Source organism: Rhamphochromis longiceps, linkage group LG11, assembly GCF_057381845.1.
Source record: "Rhamphochromis longiceps isolate RC_006_pf linkage group LG11, R_longiceps_female_GT1.1, whole genome shotgun sequence".
Taxonomy (NCBI): Eukaryota; Metazoa; Chordata; class Actinopteri; order Cichliformes; family Cichlidae; genus Rhamphochromis; species Rhamphochromis longiceps.
Window position 1 is genome coordinate 38,699,338 of NC_140567.1, and position 26,273 is coordinate 38,725,610.

The following is a 26,273-nucleotide window of genomic DNA, read 5'->3' on the forward strand; positions in this document are numbered from 1 at the left end:
ATTCAGAGTCAACAGTGGAAATCGGCAACATGTCCTCGACGATATAGGCAGCGACAAGCTTCTTCAGTTCAGCGGCACTAAGTCCTGTCGCTCTTACGTCTAGTTTAACCTGTTTAGCAGGAGTGGGTCCATCTGAGGTTTGCCCGGTGGAAGTAGATGTGGTAGCCACAGCGGTCACGTCAGTGAGGGGATCCTGGGGGTTTTCTGTCAATTTAACATTCTTGTGGCAGCGTGCTAGGTGCTTGCTCAGGTTGGAAGTGGAATTTTTCGACGTAGAAAGAAGTTTTCTTCCGATGCAGAGTGTACAACGTACGCTTATGTTTTTGTCGCTTTTTAAAGAGTCAAATTCAAAATAATGTCGGTATTTCCAAGTATTAAATGCTGCACGATCGTACTCTATCCCTCGCTCCATGTTTTCTATTGTTGACACACGAGCTACCATAGCCGTCGCACTCGCTTGCGTCATTGTCATGAGACATTCTCGCAAAAAGTTCACGGTTTTAGTAACGCAGTAACGCAGCGTTCCTACGGGAAAGTAAAGGTAATCTAATTACCGTTTTTGCAATAGTAATCCCTTACATTACTCGTTACTTGAAAAAAGTAATCCGATTACAGTAACGCGTTACAAGTAACGCGTTACTGCCCATCTCTGGTGGTAACGGCTCTACTTTTTATCTCCTGACCAAACGCTCAGTGTGCTTCTCCCGCTCTGCTTCCTTACTGGATCTCTCTCTGACCTCTGACCTCTGTTTGGAGGAAAGGACCTGCCCCCTCTCCCCTGTCCTCACCTTAGCTGCCTGAAACCAAACCTCAGTGTTCTTGCTCTCAGCGTTGTACTGTACTTATGTGTTGTGGGAGTGTGCACGTGCTCGTGACTCATAACTGCAGAGCAAACCTTCCTCCGCATACAAATAAGGTGACACGAACTTCCTGCAGTTTCATTCCTGCGCTGCTGTAAATAAATCATCTCTGAGTTTTCATTTGACTTCGTTAAAATATTATGAAAAGCTCACATAAAACCAGTAAAATGTGTAAAAAGATCAAACCTGAAACAAAACCAGCTAAATGACCTGTGATACCAACTAAACTGTATAGTAACGATAATGATATGTGCTTTGACATGAACCACAGTCACAAATGTGACATGAATTGAAAATAAATGCTGTGAAACCCAAAAGGGTTCACAAAGCTGGCCACATAAGTCTGTGTGGTGTGGGTCGTCGGTCCTCTGTGGGATGAGTTGGAGTCACAGTGGGACTTCCTGCTCTGGGCCTTTGGCTTTGTGCTGTTTCAGTGCTGCTGCAGCTCTGATCAAACACATTATTGTTATTAACACTGACGCTCAGACGCATGACGGAAAACAAAGTGAGAGAGACCTCCGACCGTTTCCACTGAGCGCTCTGAGCCCGGTGTTTAAATCGATCTCTGGCGCCCCCTGCTGGACATTTGTTGGACGCAGACAAACGCCTCCTGGTTCAGAGCTTTAAAGGACATTTAAAGCAGGAAAAAACAGTAAAATACACAAAATGAACGACTCAGATCTGTAATATCAACTTTAATCTTCTCTTTGTTATCAGCAGCTCTAACATGGTTATCAGCCTGCAGCCATGTGAGCATCACACAGGCACACCTGTGCTGTTAGCGGACATTAGCGGAAGTGCAGGCTGTGATCATGTGACCTCGCGAGGATGATCTGTTGATATTGAAAATAGTGTGAATAATAAAGATGTGTGTGAGAATAAGAACAATAAAAACAAAGGAAACGAAGAGCTGAGCACAAACTCAGCATCAAACATTAAAAGCTCTGATGGAAAATAATAAAACAAACTTCTTGTGATTCTTATTTGAACAAAACTTTATTAACGAAAAAACATGAAACCTGATGTTCAGTGTTTCACGTTTTTACACATTTGTCTAACAATGAAAGACCCCCGCTCGATCCCGGGAGGAGACACGAATCTGCCACATCTAACAGGGTTCACCTGCGAGGCATCAGCTGCGAGGCGAGTAACAGTAGGTTAGCTGAAAGCAGGCGATGGGGAGCAAGAACAGGAGCGGCGTGCGAGTGTTGGGTAGTTTGAGCGGTGGAGCTGGACCAGGTGAAGCGTGAGCGACAATGACGGAGGCTGGAGACAATGTCTGAATTAAAAGCTCCACGTTGCTGAGCAACAGAACAGCTTCGTGATGTTTCCAAGTCTGGACGAACGTCGAGGTGTGACTTTCAAAATTCAGGTTGTTTGGCAAGTCTGACTTTTTCTGCTGTTCCTGAAAATAAACACACATCTGAATCACACTTGATGCTCTTTGTTTATTCATAGTATATGTTTATAAGTTAATCAGAGATGTTTTTAATACCTCGCTCAGTCGTGGATGTTCATTGGAGAGTACAAGTCGCCTGAAACAAAGAACAGTTCAGCCGTTAAAGTCTGATCTCAGGTCTGTTTGACACAGCGTCCACACACCAGAATGACCACGGGTTGTGTTTCATCTGAACCACACGGTTAAACCATCTGACACGTCTAGAGACCAGTTGGCATCTGGTTGCTGGAGATTGCCGGCTGTCACTGGGTGAGAATCGGTTGCAAACAGATTTATGCTTTTTCACCAAAAACCTCCTTGTGATTGCTTCGGTCACTGGCAGGTTGCTGTTGTCGTGTAGTTTGCATGCAGGAAGCTGATTTATCTGAAAATAGCTGCACTAAGTGAAAATTCGAAACAGTACTTTGAAGTATTGTTTCAAAGTAAAAGCTGAACTCTGCAGGAGTCACAATAAGTCTGGGAGCAGCTTGTGTGAATGAAGCTGCTTCTGTCAATGACAAATAAGGTCAGCAGAGATAATAACTTCCTGTTCTCACAGGACTCACAGGATATAGAAATGGCCTCTGAATAAACCTCCTGAAGCTCCTCTTCTCTTCCTGCTGAGACCTGCCGGTGATGATTTTCCACTTCAGGTGCAGAGACGAGAACAGAAAAAAAATCAGGTAAATATAAAAGTTATGAGTTGTTGAAGACAAACAGCAGCAATTACAGAAAGTTTGAGCTAAAGTAGAAAATGAGCAAACACTGAGCAAACTGTGTTTGTTTTTAACCTTTTCTGGAGGAAAACCACAGACTGTATATAAAAGATGGATGTTTCCACTGTGACATCACCCACTGGTTTCTGACTGGTTTTAATCGTCAGCATCAGTCTTTCGGCTTTAACCGTGCTGGTTTTTGGAAACAGAAGTGACCATGTTTGGGCGAGAAGGTGGAGTGTTAGCTTAGGGTAGCTAACTTGATGTCAGGCTGCATGCATTAACTGTGTGGATAGCCACTGATACCTGCTAATTACTGCCAGGGCAGCTTTGCATGATTCACAGTGGAAAATAATCCTCCTTTATCCCATACTGGGCTTTGGTGAAGCCCTTCAGTCGATCTCTCTGACAGCATAAAAGATGGACGTAGCTCCCGAGTATGAAAAGTGTCTGAAACATGGATTCTTTCTAATTGCCACCAGGGGGCGATACATGTATTTGGGAAAAGACTTAAATTCCTAAAGCAGACTACAGGAAAATGACCCTTTGCCTCACCAACTGTGATGAGTTTATGGGCTCAGTCGCTCATACTAAGACAGACGTTGAGTCCTTTAAATTTCTGATCATATGCAGACTAGATTATCCATTTAAATAGTTGTTTTGGCCTCTTTCAGCTTTATTTGATAGACACGGAGAATAAAGGACAGGAAAGCGTGGGCCAGAGTGGGACCTGGGCTGGCTGCTGTCAGCTGTATGGTATGTAGTCGCCCGCTCAACACACTGAGCCAGTAGCGGTTTTAGATACGGGCGACACGGGCGGTTGCCCGGGGTGGCATCGTGGTGGGGGGGGCATCACGGGCATCGGCAAAAAAAAAAATGCTCGTACTCATGCTGCCCCGACGTCAGTGAAACATCGTTAGTATGTCACTGATATTTTCACTGAAGTAAATATATTAGTAAAACGCTCCCTCAGACTAATGTGACAAAACAACAAATATAATCATGTAATAAAGAATGAATAATAAACATAAAAAAGAAAAGGTGCAAAAATGAAGACCGTTGATAAAGTAATTAACCACATTATTAAAAGGCAGCTTTGTTTCTCGGGCAGAACTCACAGGAGGCGGGTTCGTACACGGTGACCACTGAGTAAACCATCTGCTGCTCTCGTTCAGCTGGACAGGCTGAGACCCGCTGACGATGATTTTCCACTTCAGATACAAACACAGAGAGCAGAACAGAAGACAGAAGGTTTATTTATATAGCGCCAAGTCACAACAACGGATGGCTCAATGAGTTTTATATTGTAAGGTAAAATATTGTACCAATAATACAAACAGGTGCTAGAGCAGCTTTGCATAATTCATAGTCCAAAATAATCCTTCTGTATCTCACACTGGGCCTCAGTCATCCTCCGCGGACGATCCATCGTCCAGTTTGCATTTCTGTTTGAGCGTTCTGATAAAAAACTATGAAACCTTTAATAATCGGTGACTCGTTTGAAGTTTGTGATATTTTATATAGTCACGATTTGACTGGACTTTTACTGCGTTTTGACATCAGGTGGTTCATTTTTTAAATATTTGGGCCTTGAGATTGTGATTTTATAAACTTCTGAATAATTTTTCTAATACATTGTCAGGGGCTGCGTCTGTGTCCCAGCATTTTTTGAGTTATTTTGGTGTTTTGATTGTTTATTATATACAGAGATAATGTTAGCTTATGTTTCATCTCTGTGTTTATGAGTCTTTTCCTTTGTTCTGTGTTCGTCTGTCTTGTCCTCTTTGTTTAACATCTAGTGATTCCTGTGCGCTCGTCTCCTTTATCTGTTCCCGTGTGTCCCTCCTTGTTCCGTGTCTCCACAGTCTGTCGTGAGTTTCATGTCTGTGTCCACGTTGTCGAGCTCGTGTTGCCATGTCCATGTTTCCTGTTTAGTTTTTTTTATTTTGAGGCTCTGCCGCTCATGTTCAGTGTGTTTAGTTTTACTTCCCCTGTGGCGTCATGTTTGTCAGCTGTGCTTCTCAGGTGTTTCCACTTCCATCATTACCCTTCTGTGTATTTAAGTCCTCTTTCTTACTCTGCTCAGTGTCAGGTTGTCTGTTTGTCTGGTATCATGTACTTTACGTCTCAGGATTACTTTCGTGCTTCGGTTCATGTTCATTTTCAGTTTTCGCATGCACCTGTTCTCATTCATGTGGGAGCTCTCTTCACTCTCTTCACTCTCTTCGCTCTGATCCTGAGGCTCTCTGGTTGGATACGTCCTCTCCGTGTGGTTTAGTGCACCCTCCGCCCTGCAGGTGAGCTCCTCCTCCTCCAGGTTCGGCACACAGCTGGTCACATGGTACGGGCTGGACTGTGAGGACTTAGTTTATCCCAGTTTAGAGTTTCATTTAGTTTTTTCCCAGCTCGCCTTGCCTTGTTTTCTGTTTGATATCAGCCTTAATAAACAGCTCGCTTTTCTGTTATACTTCGTTTTCTCTCCCGTGTCTGCTTTTAGGTCCACGCCACAACACCCCGGCTGCTCAGCCATGACAGAACATCCTGATTCCAGACTGTTTCCCAATGTTGAAGGCTCAGAATCTACTCAGTGCGTCGCTACATCTCCAGGATCTGCATCTGAAAGTACAGTCTCAAATCTACCTGTGAAAGGCTTGTACTCTCTGTCCCGGGTTAGTAGACCTCAGAATGGCGATGTTAGTCCAGAACTCTTGTTGCAATTCATACGACTGGAATTTCTGACAAGACGGCTTAACAACTGCATAACAACTCGTGTTGTTGAGCCAGCCATGACCATTTCTGTTGACTCCTTATGTGAGTTAAGTTATAGACTTGTGTACAGTTGGTAATGCTAATGGTGGGACAGAACGAGCCACCCAAGAGACAGAAACTAACCACGGACTGATAAATCATGCTTTCAGGGATGATCATGTTAAAGATGTTTTTTGTGTGGATGAACCGGCTCCTCCGGAGATAAAATCTCTGCCCGGGGCCTCGGAGAGGCTGAGCTGGAGGCTTCAGTAAACTCGGACCCCTGGAAGTAACTGAGCTGGGGCTCTGGAGAGCCGTCCAGCATCCCGCCATGCCGCTGGCTCAACCGCGGCTTCACGTCGTCATCTACAGCCCCACCACCTCTTCAACGTTCTGTAGCTACCCACGCTGCCCTCAGCTCAACGCCTGCAGCTGCCACGCCACTACCTGCTCAACAGGTTATGGTTTCCATTCTGCCATCTGGCCTTGCCACGTCCCAGCCAGAGGTCAACGCTTTGCCAGATACTGCTCATTCTGAGGTCAACGCGTTGTCGGGACTTGTCCAGCATGCCAGGCATCCTCCAAGATCCATCCGGCGCCCACCAAGCCGCCAGAGGATCTTTATTTTGGGTCCACGCCACAACACCCAGCCTCAGCCGTGACATAAAAACTGGCTGATGATGTTTCTAAGTGATGTAAGGTTTCAGCCTGCGGTGTTATGGTCATAACTTAATAACATTTACTTATTTTAATATTTGTGCTGCTTCTCTAATAATACAAACACTGCTTATGAGTTGTGTTTCGTTCCAATCAATGAATGAACTTCAGTCAGTCAGTGCAGAGCAGTTAAAAGGAGCTCCAGACGTCCAGCTACAACTATCAAACATTTCCAAAATAAAAATGCAAGTGAGCAAAACCTGACTCAAAACGTTTTTGAAAAATAAAAATAAATAAATAATAAAATAATATTGAATACTAATAAAAAAATATATGAAAAACATTGAATCAAATTAAATCAAGAGTCAAACAATTTAATTAGTAAATATGTAGCCTGTGTTAGACCTGCGACAGACTGCTCCGGCCCCTCGATCAAGACGAGGATAAGTGGAAGAGGATGGATGAAAAACACTCACAGGAAGTGGAGTCGGGCGTCGCAGCCACTGAATAAAATGCCTGAAATTCTTCTTCATGAGCTGCAGACTGTGAGACCTGCTGTGGATGATCGCGCCCTTCAGACAGAACAAACGTGACAAAGGAGGAAAGAACCGAAATATGAGCCGGAGTATGTGAACCACAGCAGCTGTGCTAAAGTGAAACAGGAGCTCACTCAGGCAGTAAAAGACGATTCCTGCGATCAGGATCAGGAGAGCGATGACAGCACACACAATCAGAGGGATCTTCAGAGAGTCGCTCTCTTCACTCTCTTCACTCTCTTCACTCTCTTCACTCTGATCCTGAGGCTCTCTGGTTGGATACGTCCTCTCCGTGTGGTTTAGTGCACTCTCCGCCCTGCAGGTGAGCTCCTCCTCCTCCAGGTACGGCACACAGCTGGTCACATGGTACGGGCTGGACTGTGAGGACTCACCCTTGTTCTCTAACATGCGTCTGGAGGCCAACAGCCACACAATCTTACGGTGTGTTCACACCGAACGCGATGGACGCGAATAAAACGCCCCAAACGCCCCTAATTTGACGCGTGTACATTCGCGTCTCAACGCGTGTCCAAGAAAAATCCATCGCGCGTCAAAATATGATATTTTGACGCGCGTGAACCGGAAATGTGGGAGGAATGTGGGAGGGAGTTGTGCCAGACCGGTATCTTTGCAAGATGGCAGCTGTCGAGCTAGCGCTTGAAGAGAGAGTCTCCCTTCTCTATGTACTGTGGAGAGCAGAGCAGCAGCGTAAAAGACGTCCTCGCCGTACCTGGGTCCATCAGGTCCTCCAGAGGCATGAGCAGTTTGGTGAGTTTCACCACTTGCTCCAGGAGCTGCGCCTGGATGACGGCCGATTCCAGCGCTATCACCGTCGGCCAGTTTGAGGACCTGCTTTCCCTCGTCGGTCCCAGCATCGCCCGCCTAGACACCAACTACAGACGCTCAATCCCACCTGCAGAGCGCCTGTCCGTCTGCCTGAGGTTAGTAAAACTATTTAATAGGTAGTCCTTTATTGATATCTGTGCTAATATGCTAATCCATCCAGTTATACACTGCTAACATGGATGTGCTATGCTAACAGTGAATGCTGTCGGTGTTTACTGAAAGCAAACTGTGGTACAGAGACGACTCTTTATAATATTTCTAGTGATACTCAGAAGCTCTCATCAAGTCCCGATTTAATTCGATTTATGCTGTTATCAGTGTTTGCATGATAGCATGGCTGTGGTGTCACATCAATGTATGCGCTCGGTGTTTGCTGATATCAAACTGTAGCATTAGGACCACTGAGTTAACCTTTGTAGTGATACTCACTCCTTTTTATTTAGACCTGGTTTAATTCTGGGATAGTTGAATATTTGTATATAATCCCTGCAGCTGTCAGACTCTATAGCAGGGGTCACCAGCCTTTATTAAAACAGAGTTAGATAAAACTGTGAACAGTTTGGTTCATCTCTAGTTACATGGTTCTATCTTGATAAGCTGTCTTATCACAGATTAATTTTTCAAAAATATTAATGATTTAAGCAAGGAAAGGGCTACATGTCAACATCCAACTCTTTATTTCTATTAATGTTTTACTTCATTCCTACCTGATTGACATGTTTAGGAATTATGAGTGATTGGCTCACTGTAGTTGTGAAAGTTGCTACCAATCAAATTATGATATGTTAAAGTTAAAACAAAACACAACTGTTTTAGATATTATCTAATATACATTTTGTAATTATCCTTATAATTACAAAATGTTTTATGTAAGATTTAAGTTTTGTGATTTATATCTGACATCACAAAAGTATTTTGGAATTTGAATGATGTATTTTGTAACTGCAGTACACATAATACTGATTTTGAACAATTTTGTCCAGGTTCCTTGTCACCGGGGACTCCTTCAGGACCATCGCGTTCAGTTTCAGAGTCGGTGTGTCCACGGTGAGCCAGATCACCCCCCAGGCAGCGACGTCCATCTGGGACTGTCTAGTGGACGACTTCATGGCTGTGCCTTCACCTGGAGACTGGCGGTCCATCACAGAGGGATTCCAGGAGCGCTGGAACTTCCCTCTGTGCTGTGCAGCTCTGGATGGGAAGCACGTCCAGACAAAGGCACCCCATATATCATATAGGAGACACACACATTGATATACACTAAATATTCATTTCATTTCTTTTTTGTGGTGCCCAAATTGATGCACCTGCTTGATTTTGTTTAAACAATTATTGCACACTTTCTGTAAATCCAGTAAACTTCTTTTCACTTCTCAAATATCACTGTGTGTCTCCTGTATGATATTTAACTGACATTTTTTATTGTAACAACCAACGATTTATACAGGAAAATAATGTCTATTAACAAGGTTGCCCAAACTTCTGCATCCCACTGTATCAGTATATTTTGTCATTAGTATAATATGAAATAAATTCTACATGTGTCAAGTTGTGTGCCAACATTTGCTGTGTAGTAGAACTGAGACATTAGTCATTATAAACATTTATTTGAAATAATATTAAAATTCTCACACAGAAAAACATTAAACATAAATATATAAAATATAAGAATTTACAGAGAGACAGGAATAAAAAGGACCAGCTGCTCTCCAGAGCAGGAACAAGGCTGAGGAGGAAATGCTCCATTGGAGACTGGTGTGGCCTCTTCAGGGACTCCAGGATGGCCAGCTCCACCGCCGATGGACCGTCCTGGGACCCGTCCCTCATCTGCCTCGGAGCCGTCCTCCCCTGTGGGCCTGTAAAACAGCACAAAACACAAAGAAATTAGAAGGCTGCTACTAGATTTTAATTTCAACATTGAAAAAAAACAATAACAGGATATAATCAGATTGGTTGTAGATATTTAGTAAAGGTGATCACAAGGGAATCCCACCGACTAAAAAGGTATCAGTGCTTGCTGTACATATCTGTGGGTGCAGCAGCAGGAGCTCAGGGACTGGGGATGCTCTGCTGCAGAATCAGTTGGTTCTATCAATACAGTATTAAATGTTAACAGGTTGGATATAATAATCGTAGAGTAGACAGTGGTCCCTCATTTATTGCAGGGGTTCTCAGAATAACTAGCCCCTGGTCACAGTTCTCACAATTGATTCTCAAAGTGCAAACCTTTGTAGATTGCAAAACGTAAAAGTATTATTATGCCGCGGTTTGTCTTCATCTGCCCGCCACTTTCGTGCGCCTTTTTCCCTCACGGTGCAGGTGTCTATTTCCGAATGAGGCTCATAGTTATGGGTGTTTTTGTGCTGTTTTTTCTATTGGACGCGATGGTTATCAAAACCAAACGTGATAAATTTGGCAAGCGCAGGAGATTTGTCAATCAGGCTGCAGAATGCAATGCTGTACTGTGCAATAAAAAATCAGCGAAAAAGCAAAGCAGTGACGGATGAACAGCGGGACCACTGTGTGCTGTTTATTAATAAACAATAAAATATATTCCTAAATGACAACATGCATAAAAGCAGAACGGTATTTGTACGTCAGTGGGAAAATAGCGGTGGCTTGCTAGCTTTTGTGCGGCTTCCCCGGGTCAGTGAAAACTTTCAAAAGAGAAATGAATGAACTTACCAGGTTGCCCGATCTCTTCACATATCTTCCTCCAAGCTCGGTCCTTTTTATTCCTGTCTCGGTACTGAAAGCAGCTGGTGTTGTACAGCTCCGAGTTGTTTGCTACCGCATTGATTAGCCTTCCCCTCCATTGAAGTATGAAAGGCTTTGGCTGGATCTGCCCCTTTGACCTAGGTAACAGCCACGTCACCAGGCTCCTGATTGGTTGTCGCGGCGCGATTTGACGCTGGAGTTCAGATTTTTCCAACTCGAGCGGTAGACGCGAAACGCGCGTATGCACAAAATGCAACACAAAAACTCACGCGCGTGGTTTTATTCGCGCGTCAAACGCGCCAGACGCGCTACACTGACGCGCGTTTCACGCGTTTTGGCGTTTTCGCGACGCAAATCTGCTTCCGAATTTTCGCGGGACCCGCAAACGCGCGTCATCGCGCCTTTCCATTGACTTTACATGTAAACCTGACGCTCTATTCGCGTCCATCGCGTTCGGTGTGAACACACCGTTAGGCGGCGGGTTACCTTCAGCTTGACACTGCAGCCTCCGGGGGACGCTGTCTGAGCCACAGGGCATCTCCACCACAGAGAGGTTCAGGATGTGAGGCTCAGCTGGGAACAAGAAGCAGAAAAGTGATCTGATTAAAAATGGTTTTCCATCATGTGACACCTTAAACCAGCCTGGCATGAAACGCTCTCTGCTCCATTCACCCTGTTTGTTCATTGGCTTCCAGCCATGAGCCTGCGGCTACGACCACACGAATGCGTTTTAGTTTGGAAACATCGTTTTCTCTCCATTTGCCCTCCCGTCCACACTGAGACGCGTTTTCCCCGAAGGAATACGAAGCATTTTGAAAACGGTGCTTTCGCGTCGTAGTGTGGACAGCAAAAACGGAGACTTTTGAAAATGATGACTCATGTTAGCCATGTGATGCAGTCATGTGGCCAATTATTAGAACATGCTGTAGGTATTACAGGTACTGCACTGCAGTGGTTTGTATCATATCTATCTAATAGACTCCAGTTTGTGCATGTAAATGGAGAGTCCTCTTCACACACTGAGGTTAATTATGGAGTTCCACAGGGTTCAGTGCTAGGACCAATTCTGTTTACATTATACATGCTTCCCTTAGGCAGCATCATTAGAAGACATAGCATACATTTTCACTGCTATGCAGATGACACCCAGCTCTATCTGTCCATGAAGCCAGATAACACACACCAATGAGTTAAACTGCAGGAATGTCTTAAAGACATAAAGACCTGGATGGCCGCTAACTTTCTGCTTCTTAATTCAGATCAAACTGAGGTTATTGTACTCGGCCCTGAAAAGCTTAGAAATATGGTATCTAAACTAGTTCATGCATTTATTACTTCCAGGCTGGACGACTGTAATTCATTATTATCAGGAAGTCCTAAAAACTCCCTGAAAAGCCTTCAGCTAATCCAAAATGCTGCAGCAAGAGTCCTGACAGGGACTAGAAAGAGAGAGCAGATTTCTCCTGTTTTGGCTTCCTGTTAAATCCAGAATTCAAAATCCTGCTCCTCACATACAAGGTCTTAAATAATCAGGCCCCATCTTATCTTAATGACCTTGTAGTACCATATCACCCTATTAGAGCACTTCGCTCTCGCTCTGCAGGCCTACTTGTTGTTCCTAGAGTATTTAAAAGTAGAATGGGAGGCAGAGCCTTCAGTTTTCAGGCCCCTCTTCTGTGGAACCAGCTTCCAGTTTGGATTCAGGAGACAGACACTATCTCTACTTTCAAGATTAGGCTTCAAACTTTCCTTTTTGCTAAAGCATATAGTTAGGGCTGGACCAGGTGACCCTGAATCCTCCCTTAGTTATGCTGCAATAGACGTAGGCTGCCGGGGATTCCCATGATGCATTGAGTTTTTCCTTTCCAGTCACCTTTCTCACTCACTATGTGTTAACAGACCTCTCTGCATTGAATCATATCTGTTATTAACCTCTGTCTCTCTTCCACAGCATGTCTTTATCCCGTCTTCCTTCTCTCACCCCAACCAATCACAGCAGATGGCCCCGCCCCTCCCTGAGCCTGGTTCTGCCGGAGGTTTCTTCCTGTTAAAAGGGAGTTTTTCCTTCCCACTGTCGCCAAAGTGCTGCTCATAGGGGCTCATATGATTGTTGGGTTTTTCTCTGTATCTATGAAGCGCCTTGAGGCGACTTTTGTTGTGATTTGGCGTTATATAAATAAAATTGAATTGAATTAAACAAAGATAGTGGAGGGCGTTATACAGCAGTTGTTTTGTTTGACAGCCCTGTTAAAGATTAATATCAGCCTGCACGCACTCCAGAGAGCTTTTCTTCGAATTCTTTAATTCTCACTCGCTTTTGCAACTTTGTACTTTTGTGTTACTCGCAGCAACAACTCCACCTCATTGTTAGTCCATTTAACACACTCGCTGCTTTTCCTCGACATTTTGCCGCCACGTTTCAGAGAGCGGGAAAGTAAATAAGCGGCAGACAGAAATGAGGCAGGTCGAATCTTCTTGCGTTTCACGCATGCACAAGAATAATTTACAGTCCAGTGTGACTCAAACCTCGGCAGAGTCAGAAGGTCGCTGTGTGGCTATCTTTCATTACAGTCTTTGCACCACAGAAGAAAGTGACTCATACAACTTTGATAACTTTCAGTAAAAGCTGAACTCGACCTTACCTCCAACATAAAGCTTTGTCTTTGCTTCCTTAAAGTTCTTCCACCCGTCGAGCTTCACTCTGCAGAAGTACGTGCCGTTATCAGTCACCTGTACATCCCTGATGAGGAGCGACCCATTCCCCCATCGAGGGTCTCCTTTCAGGGAATGTTTTAAATCGGAAAATGCACAGGGATTGGCTCCATGCATGGAATCATTTTTTACTGGACAGTCCAAGAACGGAGGAGTGTTTGATGCTGCGAACTTCCATGTGACCTTGATCATTCCTGAATAATCCCGTGTGGGGGTGAAGAAGCAGCCGAGGACAGCATCTTCCCCTCTGGAGACTCTGACCCCTGGAGAGACGGTCAGCTTCCATCCAGCTGAGACAGAACCTGACAGAACACATCTGGATGGTTATTTTCATGTTTGAACTCACTGCACAGCTCCAACCAGCGACACTGGGACTCTAGCAGACCTCTGAAGATGCTCTGAGACACCAGCAGCAGGTTCTATAAGACCTGCAGAACATCCTCCAGCCTGCTGCGTCTGGACCAGGAGCCCCTCGGCCTTCAGAGACGCTCCTGGTCCAACGAGGACACGTTTATCCATCTGTGGCCTGGTTTGAAAAAGCTCTAACCTCTGTGCTGTGGTGTTCACCACCGACCGCCGTGACTTTCAGTGACGGAAATACAAAGCCGTTCCTCATTAAATTCTTATGTCCTGTGTGTCTGAATGAATGACTTAAAGGAAAATCCAGATCTAAAGTCAGGATATCTCTACTGTGAATCTTATGATCCTCTCTGGTGCCATCCTGCTTCAACCCAGATTCAAAGTTCTTACCTGAGACGATCGCACTCAGAATGAGGGAGAAACGCTGCGGCCACATCCTCAGACTGACAAAGAAATGAAGCCGTCAAACAACAAATTCAGGAAGTGTCAAATGTGTCATTTCTAAATTGATCATTTCCTGTTAATTAAAGAGAAGAATAAATATGTGAGCGAGCCCAGGGCCACCTCAGGGTTTCACACATTTTACTGCCTGTTTTCTTTGTGTTTTCATGTTTGTCAATCAGGACGTTTGCTGGAGTCTGGTGGTCTTCATCAAAGCCTGTCTCTGTGACGAAGCTGCTTTTCACAGTGTGCTTGTCACAGCTGGGGCAGCAGTCGTGTGGTGGAGTTAAATGAGGACCCAAGATGCAGGAAACTGCTAGATGCAGGTGAGCGTTTTATTTACAACGTGTGAAATATACAGAGAAATGAGGGTGTCGAGGACTGCACGAAGACACGAACCTAAACTAGGAAAAACGAATAAACCTGAAACACGAGATGGAACAGAGAAACACGGAGAGATACCAACTAATGCAGAGAAACACAGACGACGCGACGAGGAGCACAGGCAGACACACACCATAAATACACACACCGGTAATCAGGACATGGCCCACAGGAACGAGACAACACAACCTACAAAGTAAAACAGGAAACACACAGACTGTTTTACTACATGACTCGGGGACATGAACAGAGCACAGAGGGAGACACAGGAAGGGCTGATAAAACACTTGAGCACTAAACACAAGAGCCAAACCCTGAGAACTAACAGCAAAATTAGAATAAACACAAAACGCTCCAGGATCATGGCAGAGCTGATGCTCGGGTCTCTGACTCAAACCTGCTTCAGTTTGATTTCTGACATTTAAATAATGAACAATATCAAACATATTTAAGGTTTCTAAATACTCAGACTTTGTTTACTTCACAGCCCTTCAATGGCGTTTCTGTGAGGAGACCCGCTTCAGACACATGTGGCCCCGCCCACACAGCCCTACAGGTCACCCACACCTGCATGTCTGCTACGATGTAATAACAAGGAAACACCACACAGGAGACAGTAAGAAGGTGAAAGCAGCACATGTTTTACGTCTCATATGTGATATAAGGCTGAGAGAAGGACGTCGCCATACTGTATATGAGGCGCTTTTAATTCAACTGGAAAATAAAAGCATGGCATCATTTCAAAAACGCTGATAAGCCGACCATGAACTGAAGCTTGTGTGCGCCTCCCAAACCTGCAGCACAGGCCTTTAAAACAGTCATTAAGAAACGTAGCTGAGCATCAGGCTGGTGCAGACCTCATGAAGCTGCTCTTGGACAGCTCTCTTCATTCAGCCGCTGTAACATAGCTGGTACTTATGTGTAGCACAGTTGCCTGTGCAGAGTTTGACTTTTGCAGCTGTGAGCGAGAGTCTGTTTTATGGTATTATTTGTTACCCCACTGTGGCCCAGGCCTGGGCCCACTGTGGCCCAGGCATGGGCCCACTGTGGCCCCACACCATGCTGCCCCACATCTGCAAACATTTGGTTTAAACTGAATAACACCAGTGTTGGTCAAGTTACTTGAAAAAAGTAATCAGTAACTAATTACCGATTACTTCCCCAAAAAAGTAATCCCGTTACTTTACTGATTACTTATTTTCAAAAGTAATTAATTACTTAGTTACTTAGTTACTTTTTAAAAACATGATTTACAACCTGAGTAGGTGATAAAGTGATAGATCTTTCAGCCCAATTCTACTTTTTCTGCATAATCCATCATACAAAATGTAATCAAATGGAAAAGTCTCTTTTTAAAACTTGTTTTATTAGTTTTAATCTTTTAACTTTACACATGAAGCAAACATTTAATTATCTGCAACATTCTCTGACTGGAAGAAATTAGTTTAACATTTAAACCTATTTTCTGCACATTCCAGCTCATAAAATAAAATATTTTTTGTGTTTACACTCAGTCTTTCAAATAGATGCAAGTAAAACACAGCAGAAAATAAATAAAGTCACAGACTCAGCGGTCCTGTTGCTCTATTTTCACCTGTAAAGCAGGAGTGGGGTAGGCGGAGGTTTACCCTGGTGCAGGTGTGCCGCGGTCAGTGGAAGAATCCGCGAGTTTCTCTGTGAGTTTCCCATTACGTCGTAGCTACTCGGTGCTTGTTGGAAGTTTAGGGGTTTTTTTCGCTGTAAAAAGAAGTTTTCTTCCCACGCACAGCGGACACTAATGTTTTTGTCACTTTTTATGGAATCAAACTCAAAGTAAGGTCAGTACTTCCACGCTTTAAACGCTGCACGCTCATACTCTCTCTGCACTCGATATGTGATCCATTGTTGATCTGCACACAGCTGTTGTCACTAACGTCACACTCGCTTACGTCACTGTCATGAGACACTCGCAGGAAAATCACGGTTTTAGTAACGCAGTAACGCAGCGTTCCTACGGGAAAGTAACGGTAATCTAATTACTGTTTTTGCAATAGTAATCCCTTACTTTACTCGTTACCTGAAAAAAGTAATCAGATTACAGTAACGCGCCCATCTCTGAATAACACTGATAAGATACGAGGGCTGTGATGCATGTAGCGGGCCTCATCCTCAGACTGACTGCACACAGAGAGTAAAACAGGAAGTTCTGAGAAAACCGTCATCTCTAAACTAAGTGTTTCCTGTCACGTAGACGAAGCAGAGAAACAGAGACCACTTCCCAACCAGTTTTACACCTTTTATTTTTACTTATATTTTATGTGTCTTTACAGATTGAATTTAGCTCCACATGTTGATGTGCTGATGGAGCACTCACTGTGTTTGGACTCGAGTGATCCCGATCTGTGGCTGCAGTTTAAAATACCTTTGAATGTTTCTGAATCCTCCACATTTTCATTATTTCCAGGTCAACGTGGAAATGTGAGGGTCAGACTGGGACATTAATGGGACTGTTTTAAAATGAAGACGTGTTTCCAACTGTGGAGCAACATTATGGAATCATGAAGTGAAAGCTTGCATGAGGCACATGAACAGTTTCAGTTCATATAAAGAAAACAGCATCACAGTCTGAGTCACATGCTTCCATTTATCAGGTTTTTTTGTTTGTTGTGTTTGTTTTATGATGCGTGCTGATGTGCACAGGAACATTTACGTGCATGCAGAGAGACATTCTGTTAGTACACATATACGCACGAACAGCAGCTTCATGGGATTTAGCTACGTCCAAGTCTGGAAATCATTTTCATTTTATATTCAAACTCTGGACTTTTGCTCATTTCAAGCTCTGGGACTGCAGTAGCGTAGCTTTGCATCACAAAAGCAGAATAAACACAGAGCAAAACTTAACTTTAAATTTTCTTATCGGAAATTTGTGGTTAAATATACTTTTTGTTTTTTCTGCCTGTCCCGTTTGGCTCTTTTGCATCAGAATTGTCTAAAGGCAAAGAAAGATGCCCAACGGATTTACTTTACCAAATGGACCATCCCAGCCGTAATGGTCTATTTGATTCACCTTTTATTGTTTATTTATTATTTTCACTTGCTAGATACGGGACAGACTTGACTGGGGAAAAGAAAAAGGAGAAAGAAAGAGGGAAAGAAAAACAGCGGGGAAGAGGGACGGGGGAGAAGGGCAAAAAACAAAAATCAACAGAATAAGCAGACAAAAAAAAAATGCATATATCAATCACCTGGATCACCTGCTGAGAAAGAAAAAAGAAAACAAGCAGAAGAGAACAAGAGTAATAGAATAAACAACATCACAATGATATATGGGAATATGACAGTAAATACTAAATGTTAAACATTATTGTGCAGCACATAAGATCAACAGAACACAGTGTGCTTTGAGGTAGGAGCCAAAAAGGGTGTAGTTTGTGGGTGTGATCACCCGTGTGTACACCTGTGAGCATGGACGCGCTTGTTTTTTGTTTTTTAAAAGGTTCCTTCATGTAATGATCTGCTAGAGGGTGTGGGGGGGCCACAGCCCCGTCCTCCAGGGCGTGAAGCAGGTATGGAGGAGATCAAAACTCCAGACATCCAGAGGCCCCCAGAACACAAGAGACCAAGGAAGACCAACAGAGGGGCAGCTGCGCCACTGTCCCAGAAAGAGCTGAGGAGAGTCCCAGATGAGGGCTCACTCAGCAGCCGCGGAGCAGAAGCCGGGGGGGGTTGCAGTGACGCGCCCGTGAGCTCCGCCGGCAGCCAGCCGTGCCTGAGTGACCGAGCCCCAGGCCGAGAGGCCGGAGGCACCCCACCTCCGAAGTGGCCCGAGCGAGCCCCAGGCTCCAGGCCCCGATAAGCGGCCGCCAAGGAGTGAGCCGGTGTGTACCTGGACGCCCACCCCCGGACACAAAGAACCTCCAACGCACCGATGTCTGAGGGAGTCCGCCACTGGCAGGGGAAGTGGTGGTGGGGGGAGATAGGCCTCCAAACCTTGGAGGGCCTGAGATGTCCCCAGAGAGGTGGCGCCTGACACCCAACCTGACATATAGACACAGACATACAGGCACACACAGACACAAACATCCATTCCCACCCTCATGCTCTCATATGCACTTACTCCACACTCAACCAACGTGGAGACAGACATTGTCACGGCTGCCGAGGCGAGCCGTGTGGAATAAATGAGGATCCAAGCGCAGGCAGTCGTAGAGGAGTGAAGGTGATTTATTGAACACAAAAGAATGTGGACAAACAGCAAACGGGGCTCGAACTAAACTAAACTGGGAAACAACTAAACTACAGAGCACAAACCTGAATGAAAACGAGCAGAGGAGGATGACGATGAACAGCAGGGAGAAGACACGGTGGATACACAGACTGACACTGAGTAATACAGACGAACCGGCAACAGGCAGGAGAACACACAGGGCTTAAATGCACACACCAGTAATCAGGGGATGAGAGACAGGAGGGCAACACAGCTGGGAGGAATCTGGGCTGACGGGACAGGGGAAACGTAAACTGATCACACTCACATACGACACAGACCTTCACAATAAGACAGGAAACTCAGATACATGGAACCAGACAAGACATTGAACTAAACAGACAGATTCACAAACAGATGGGGAGACACCATAGACAGACAGATACAGACGCAGACTTAGAGGCAGATCGAAAATAACACAGAACTTAAACAATCATCATCTAGAAAATGATAACAAACTAAAAGTGCTGGGTCACCGACCCAGGACCATGACAGTACCCCCCCCTCAAGGGCTGGCACCAGACAGCCCAGCAGAAACGAAAAAACGGACCAAAACAAAACAGAAAACAACCCGACCAGGGCGGGCGGAGGGGGCCCAGGACGGAGGGACAGAGTCCAAAAAGGCCCAGATGGTCAAGTTCAGGAGGCCGACCATGCGAATGGCAACGGGGCAGGTCCGGATGCCGGCCGCGCAGTAGGCAGTGGCGTGGAAACAAGTTCTGGGGGCCGACCGTGCGGACGGCAACGGCGGCGTGGAAACAAGTCCGGGGGCCGACCGTGCGGACGGCAACGGCGGCGTGGAAACAAGTCCGGGGACCGACCGTGCGGGCGGCAACGGCGGCGTGGAAACAAGTCCGGAGGCCGGCCGTGCGGAAGGCAGTGGCGGCGTCCAGGAGGGCGTCCACGGTGGCGGAGATGCCCAACAAGCGGCCTGGCAGATGACCGACGATGTGGAGGTGGTAGTAGGGGACCTGAAGGCTGCGTGGCCCCTGCAGCCCCAGGCGAGGCGGAAGCTGAGGCCGGACCAGGCGAGGCGGAAGCTGAGGCCGGACCAGGCGAGGCGGATGAAGACGAGGATGCTGAGGCCGGACCAGGCGAGGCGGATGAAGACGAGGATGCTGAGGCCGGACCAGGCGAGGCGGATGAAGACGAGGATGCTGGAGCCGGACCAGGCGGCGGTGATGAGACTGCAGGCGGTGATGAGACTGCAGGCGGTGATGAGACTGCAGCTGATGGCTGGACGGGCTCCTCGGGCCCCCCAGCAAAAACAGTCACAGAACCAGTGGGCACTGGAGCCCCTGGCACACACGCAACAGAACCAGCAGGCGCACGGGCCTCTGGCAGGGACAGAACAGAACCAGCAGGCGCACGGGCCTCTGGCAGGGACAGAACAGAACCAGCAGGCGCACGGGCCTCTGGCAAACACATAGCGGCCTGCAGCTGCGCAGAGCATTGACCCTGCTCAGGCAGCGACAGCCGGGTGCAGTCCTCAGCTGGCTTCTTAAACTCCAGGGGTCCAGAGTCTGATGGGGGCTGAAACCCAGCCTCTGGGGAGGCCCTGGAGTGCATCTCAGTCTCAGAACTGGCCAGCCTTTGAGGAATGTTGACATTATCATTAGGTTTGACGCTCTGCTTAGAACAAACGGATGAAACCCAGTTCCTTTTAGATTGATTTGACTGGGCTTGTTGTACCGGAGGAGCAAGTGACACAGGGTGCAGGGCTAGTGGCTGCTGAACAGGAGGCTGAACTGAGGGTGACTGAAACAATGGTTGGGATGACGGCGGTGGTGGAATTGGAGACTGAGCTTGAGGCCGGGCGGCTAACTGAGCTTGAGGCCGGGCGGCTAACTGAGCTTGAGGCCGGGCGGCTAACTGAGCTTGAGGCCGGGCGGCTAACTGAGCTTGAGGCCGGGCGGCTAACTGAGCATCCGGTTGCAGTTCAAAAGAATAAACAGTCCTGGTATTATCAGAGCTGGTGTTAATTGTCTCTGGGATATATGCCACAGTTTTAGCAGACCCTGGGTTAGCTGACATGGGTTTAACAGGTTCAGAAGAACAACAGCCCTTTGCTTTCACTGAAGTCTTAAAAATGCCAACCTGGGAGAGATCGGTTATCAGGTAGGTAGGTAAGCTTTGTGAATTAGCTCCCACTGACACACCTCGAACAACCCCAGAAGAAAAAGTCTTACAGTTCAGATTGGAGCCGTTATCCTTTTTACTCACCACAGTCGGCCGCTCTGATATCCTGGGGTCCGACTGTGGCGAGGGGCGTCGACGGCGTGAGTGCCGTTTCCCATTTGAAGGCTGGACCGACGGGCCGGGCAGGACACTCTCCGTCGGGTCGGGGAGTGAAGCATGAGTTGCAGAGTGGGTGGTAGCAGGGGGGAGAAGATGAAGCTCGTTCAGAACGAAATTCTGTGTGAGCGGGTGAAGTGAGCTGAGCAACCAGGGGAGACCAGAAACTAAGCGCTGTAGCCAAACAGCTATGCCTTGGCGGAATTCTCTCCCCTCATGCTCGAGCCATAAGTTAATTAATCTGTCCACCGAGTAAATAATGTCCTCCCAGAGCTCCTCGGGCGGGTTGACTGCTGCTGGGTCCATAGTGGCCGGTTCGTACTGTCACGGCTGCCGAGGCGAGCCGTGTGGAATAAATGAGGATCCAAGCGCAGGCAGTCGTAGAGGAGTGAAGGTGATTTATTGAACACAAAAGAATGTGGACAAACAGCAAACGGGGCTCGAACTAAACTAAACTGGGAAACAACTAAACTACAGAGCACAAACCTGAATGAAAACGAGCAGAGGAGGATGACGATGAACAGCAGGGAGAAGACACGGTGGATACACAGACTGACACTGAGTAATACAGACGAACCGGCAACAGGCAGGAGAACACACAGGGCTTAAATGCACACACCAGTAATCAGGGGATGAGAGACAGGAGGGCAACACAGCTGGGAGGAATCTGGGCTGACGGGACAGGGGAAACGTAAACTGATCACACTCACATACGACACGGACCTTCACAATAAAACAGGAAACTCAGACACATGGAACCAGACAAGACATTGAACTAAACAGACAGATTCACAAACAGATGGGGAGACACCATAGACAGACAGGTACAGACGCAGACTTAGAGGCAGATCGAAAATAACACAGAACTTAAACAATCATCATCTAGAAAATGATAACAAACTAAAAGCGCTGGGTCACCGACCCAGGACCATGACAGACATAAAGAGACGCTGTACACACGATCACACTCCCCAAGCGTACTCTACAAACCGGGTCTAGGTACCCTTGCCCCTGGAGGGGGGAACTGCACCCAGACCCAGGTGGTGTTACCCTTTTCCCTGCGGTGGGGGAAGGCAGACCTCCCCGACTCCACAGCAGCAGGGAGGCCCCGCATGCAGGGGGAGCACACTGCCCCCAGGTGGCAGAAATGTAATCAGTCAACATTTGAGGACTTTAATTTCAAACAAACAATGCTTCTAACCTGCTGACTGTTGACCTCACCCGTCCACTCGTCAGCTTTTCAGCACGTTCTCTTTATCGATTTGATCTAAAATACAAACTGTAATATTTTACTATTAACCGTTTTATCTTTACTTACAATCAGGATGTAGAATCCTGAGGACAGAACACAGGATCCAGTTCAGTACATAAAATATTAAAAATAAAACAGTAGTTAAAATAATCTAAAATTTCACTAAGAAAGGAAAGAAACATAAAATAATACAACATTGTGAGACTGCAGAGTGCAGGGATGACATGCGCACGTTCAGTATGTTACTCGTGTATTTCTTGGAGTATTTCTACACTATTGTACTTGTTCACGAGTACACGGTGTGAATACTTTCATCCAAACGTGTTGAGCTGATTTTATTTCTGCAGCTCAGACCTGAGTTCCTCTTCACGGTTTCAGTCGTGCAAACACAGCAAAGTTCAGATCACATGGAAGCTTGACGGGGTATAAATAGAGAAACGGAAAATCATGAGCGACGTCCTGGGAGGGACTGACTCACACACACACACACACACACACACACACACACACACACACACACACACACACGCACTCACACACACAGACACACACACGCACACTCACACAGCCGTCCTGTTTCTTTGTCTTATCTGGTCGGATCATGGACGCCCGGCTGCTCTGCAGCACTCTGACCCTGCTGCTGTCCGTCACACGAGGTGAGCTGATTTACGCACGTTGTCTTAATGTGCCAGGATGTGATGTCATTTCTGTGCTTTAATACAGACAGAAGCATCCTCACAGATTCTTTCAGAGAAACGGCAGAACTTTAGAAAAGTGATGAGAAGCTTAAAAATGAGCCAAATGTATAATAAGTGTGCTTTATTTGCCATTTGTGCGTCTGTTGTGTCTCTGAATCACATCAGTGCTTCACAAACCCAAACTTGTATTTGTAATGACCACCAGGGGGCGACTGCTCCGGTTCTAAGAGGTCTGATTACAGGTCTGTGAGTCATCTGACGGTTTTTGTTTTCAGGTCTTAAGTAAAATAATGATGTTAGATTATTGTGACAAAGGAGGTAAAGCACAATGATTCAGTGGTTCAGGTTTAAGGAAAAGCTGCAGGGAGCTTTTGTATCCTTGTTTCCAGACGGTGAGTGGGCGTGGTCACGACTCTGCACACTCATAGCCAGTCGCCATGAATCATTGTGCTGTTGGTCATTTTGCTAACAGCATTACAGAGTTCAGGGACTCCAACAGCTCACTGAGCACTGATACCCTGCTGCAGCTACAGCACCAGCTAGTGGTAGGTGGCTGCATAACAGCTGCACTTAGCCTCTCAGGTGACATCAGCAAACAATGAAGTTTAAGCTTCTTCTGTGGTTGTCCAGCAACAACAGCAACATTCTGCTACTTATAACAGATTTTTACTTGAACTACTGTTTTTTCCCATCAGCCCTCAGCTCTGCAGAAGACGGCTGGTTTGTGAAGGTTCAGCCGGAGGTACGAGGCATCGAGGGCTACCCGGTGGTGCTGCCGTGCACCTTCGGCCATCCGCAGCACTCCCAGCATTCCTCCCTGCAGGTCGTGTGGCGTCTGGGCCACGGGCAGGGAGCCACCGTCCTGTACCGCTGCACCAGCCGGTCCGGAGCCCCCACCTGTGAGCCGGGGCCGAAGCAGGACCAGCGCTATCGGCTGGAGGGAAACCCGCGGGAGCACGACCTGTCGCTGCGCATCAGTAACACCATCCTGCAGGATAATGGACGCTACTACTGCCGAGTGGAGGTTCAAGGACGAGAACACATCAGCTTCGAGGACAAGATGGGGACCAGACTGAGAGTGGAAGGTACCGCCCAAATCACTCTGCCCACAGCTGACCCAGAAACAGTCCAGCACTTGTTCTTCAGCTTGGTGTACTGAAGCTTTGTGAAACACAGTCAGCTGATTTTAAGGGTGGATTTTCTATTACAACAGTTAGCTCGCAGCTAGAACCTTTAATCTAGTAGGATTAAGATGCATGAAGGCTTCCACAGCATCTGACTCCTCTTCCTCCTCCTCCAGCTCCTCCAAAGATCCTGGGCCTGTCGGTGGAGGGCACTGAGGAGTCCGGGTACAGAGCGCTGTGTCGGGTCCAGGGCTCCCCGCTGCCGGACGTCCAGTGGCTCGGCCCGGACGACCTGCTGGAGGGCTCTCTGCTCAGGCCGCTGGCTCAGGGCTCCACCGGCCACTACCACACCGTCAGCCAGCTGAGAGACGTGGAGCCAGGCCAACAGTACACCTGCAGCGCCTCCAACCCACTGGGTAAAGAGCAGGCCACCCTGTATGTCCTGCCCCCCCAGCCGCCTCTCTCTCTGGCCGGGGCTTCACCTCCTCTCCTGCTCCTCCTGTCAGTGTCTCTGGGGGCAAAAGTCCTCCTGCTGGTGGGGATGGGGGTGTGGATGGTGCAGGGCGGAGCTCTGCAGGGGCTCAGCTGCTGGAGGAAATGACTGATGCCAGTCATATAATCATGGTAAAAATATATGTAATCATTGAGTTAGAACAGTATGATCTAGAAGCTGATCAAACAGTAAACATAAACATGTCTTCATGCTGATGAGACAAATGCATGCCTCGCTGCTGAGGTCATAAACGTAAAAAGATCTGTGTATGATTCCTGCTTCGAGCTGATTGGGTGAACATGACGCTGAGGAGTCCTCAGCTTCACATCATCACGGATCATAAGCGCCTTACAGATCTGTGCCATGGAGCAAAAATGGGTGTGCCTAAAAAAGTGGCGGCTGAGAGATTTATTTGCTCATCATTAGCCACATTTGATGTGCATTTACTGAAAGTTTCTTTATTTAAGCAATAAAACCCACTAGAATTAAGTAGAATGAGAATTGTTTGCTTTGTTTTTGCTTTGGACGTGGACGCTTCATCTCTTTGCTCTTGAATGCTTTGCTTCTTATATTGATTTTTATTGATTTTTATGCTGATTTTTTCCCTTTTTTCCGTGTGAGCTTACCTGCGATAACTTCTGGACACTTGTAGATCATTAGGACTAGAGTGTTCTTAACAGAAACAGCAACATTTTATGGTTACCTTGTCCTCAGCGCTCCGTGTGTCTGTGGCCTAGACACAGCTGAAGCCTGATTACAGCGTCTGGGCACCGAGCAGCCTCAATAGCCTGGAAAGGTGCTAACCGCTAGGCTAACTAGCAACAAGATGCCTTCCCTCTCCACAGATGACTACCACAGCCTCCTGCAGAAGATTGCAGTACTGGAGACAAAAATTCATCGCTTAGAAGTAAACGTGGAGGTAAATGGACTGTGTGGAAATGAAACAACCTTGCCTTTGATTCAAAACAATGGCGATGAGCAAGCTAGTACACAGCTAAGGAGCACAGATAACATGACCAAGAAAGTAGACTCTGTGCATTATTATAAATCCTCAAGTGATAATCCCCCCTTAGACTGTCTTGGTGCAAAACCAAGACATAAATCATGTCTCCTGGAAGGGGGAGGACGTATCACAGGCAGGGCACAGCGAGCTGAAATCTCTGAAACCGACTGGCCTTCACTTCCTACGAGACAGAGAAGCTCTTCTACCCCTGTATACGGGAGGAAACAGGACTGGACAACCGTGAATAGGAAGGTTAACAACAAACCTTCAAAACAACTGAATGTGAAACTGCAGAACAGATTTGCTCCACTATCAAAGGACCCTGGATCTATATCGGACAACCATCCATCTAAAAGCAGCGAAATAAGGTCTGAAAATCTGTTGAAAAGTAAAAGGCCACAGGAAAGCTAAAGGCTAGGCCTGAAACTCTGATTGTGGGTGACTCTGCCGTAAAGGATGTACAAAGGATGTGCGGTAAGAACACTAAAGTCCTCTGCTTTCCTAACGATATGGTCAACAACCTGAAGGAGAGAATTCTTCAAATTGCAGATGAATATCCAACTGTGACAAACATTGTTCTGCATACAGGGTCAAACGATGTGTCCAAACAACAGTCGGAGGTTCTGAAACGGGACTTTACTGGATTATTAAATACTGTAAACTCTCTGAATGCAGCTGTATTCATCAGTGGACCTGTACCGCCGGTCAGAGGAGGAGACGAGAGATTCAGCAGGTTGTTTACA

At 46.5% G+C, this 26,273-nt stretch overlaps 3 protein-coding genes across 3 annotated transcripts; 2 read left to right on the forward strand and 1 right to left on the reverse strand.

Moving 5' to 3' along the window:
- Positions 1–1,939: 1,939 nt before the first annotated feature.
- LOC146660008 (uncharacterized) lies at positions 1,940–14,027 on the reverse strand. The gene is made up of 9 exons (XM_085424005.1): positions 13,982–14,027; positions 13,162–13,533; positions 10,986–11,092; positions 7,090–7,390; positions 6,896–6,991; positions 4,133–4,225; positions 2,865–2,945; positions 2,356–2,395; positions 1,940–2,265 (listed from the first exon to the last, which is right to left on the reverse strand). Exons 1-8 carry the CDS (start codon positions 14,025–14,027, stop codon positions 2,361–2,363), a joined length of 1,131 nt encoding a protein of 376 aa, XP_085280131.1. The 3' UTR covers positions 1,940–2,265; positions 2,356–2,360.
- Positions 7,464–9,349, forward strand: LOC146660009 (uncharacterized). The gene is made up of 2 exons (XM_085424006.1): positions 7,464–7,896; positions 8,785–9,349. Exons 1-2 carry the CDS (start codon positions 7,637–7,639, stop codon positions 9,053–9,055), a joined length of 531 nt encoding a protein of 176 aa, XP_085280132.1. The 5' UTR covers positions 7,464–7,636; the 3' UTR covers positions 9,056–9,349.
- Positions 14,028–22,782: 8,755 nt separating the features above from the next.
- LOC146660010 (sialic acid-binding Ig-like lectin 15) lies at positions 22,783–25,917 on the forward strand. The gene is made up of 3 exons (XM_085421943.1): positions 22,783–22,868; positions 23,606–23,995; positions 24,211–25,917. The coding sequence occupies exons 1-3, from the start codon at positions 22,814–22,816 to the stop codon at positions 24,633–24,635; spliced, it is 870 nt and encodes a 289-aa protein (XP_085278069.1). The 5' UTR covers positions 22,783–22,813; the 3' UTR covers positions 24,636–25,917.
- Positions 25,918–26,273: the final 356 nt, after the last annotated feature.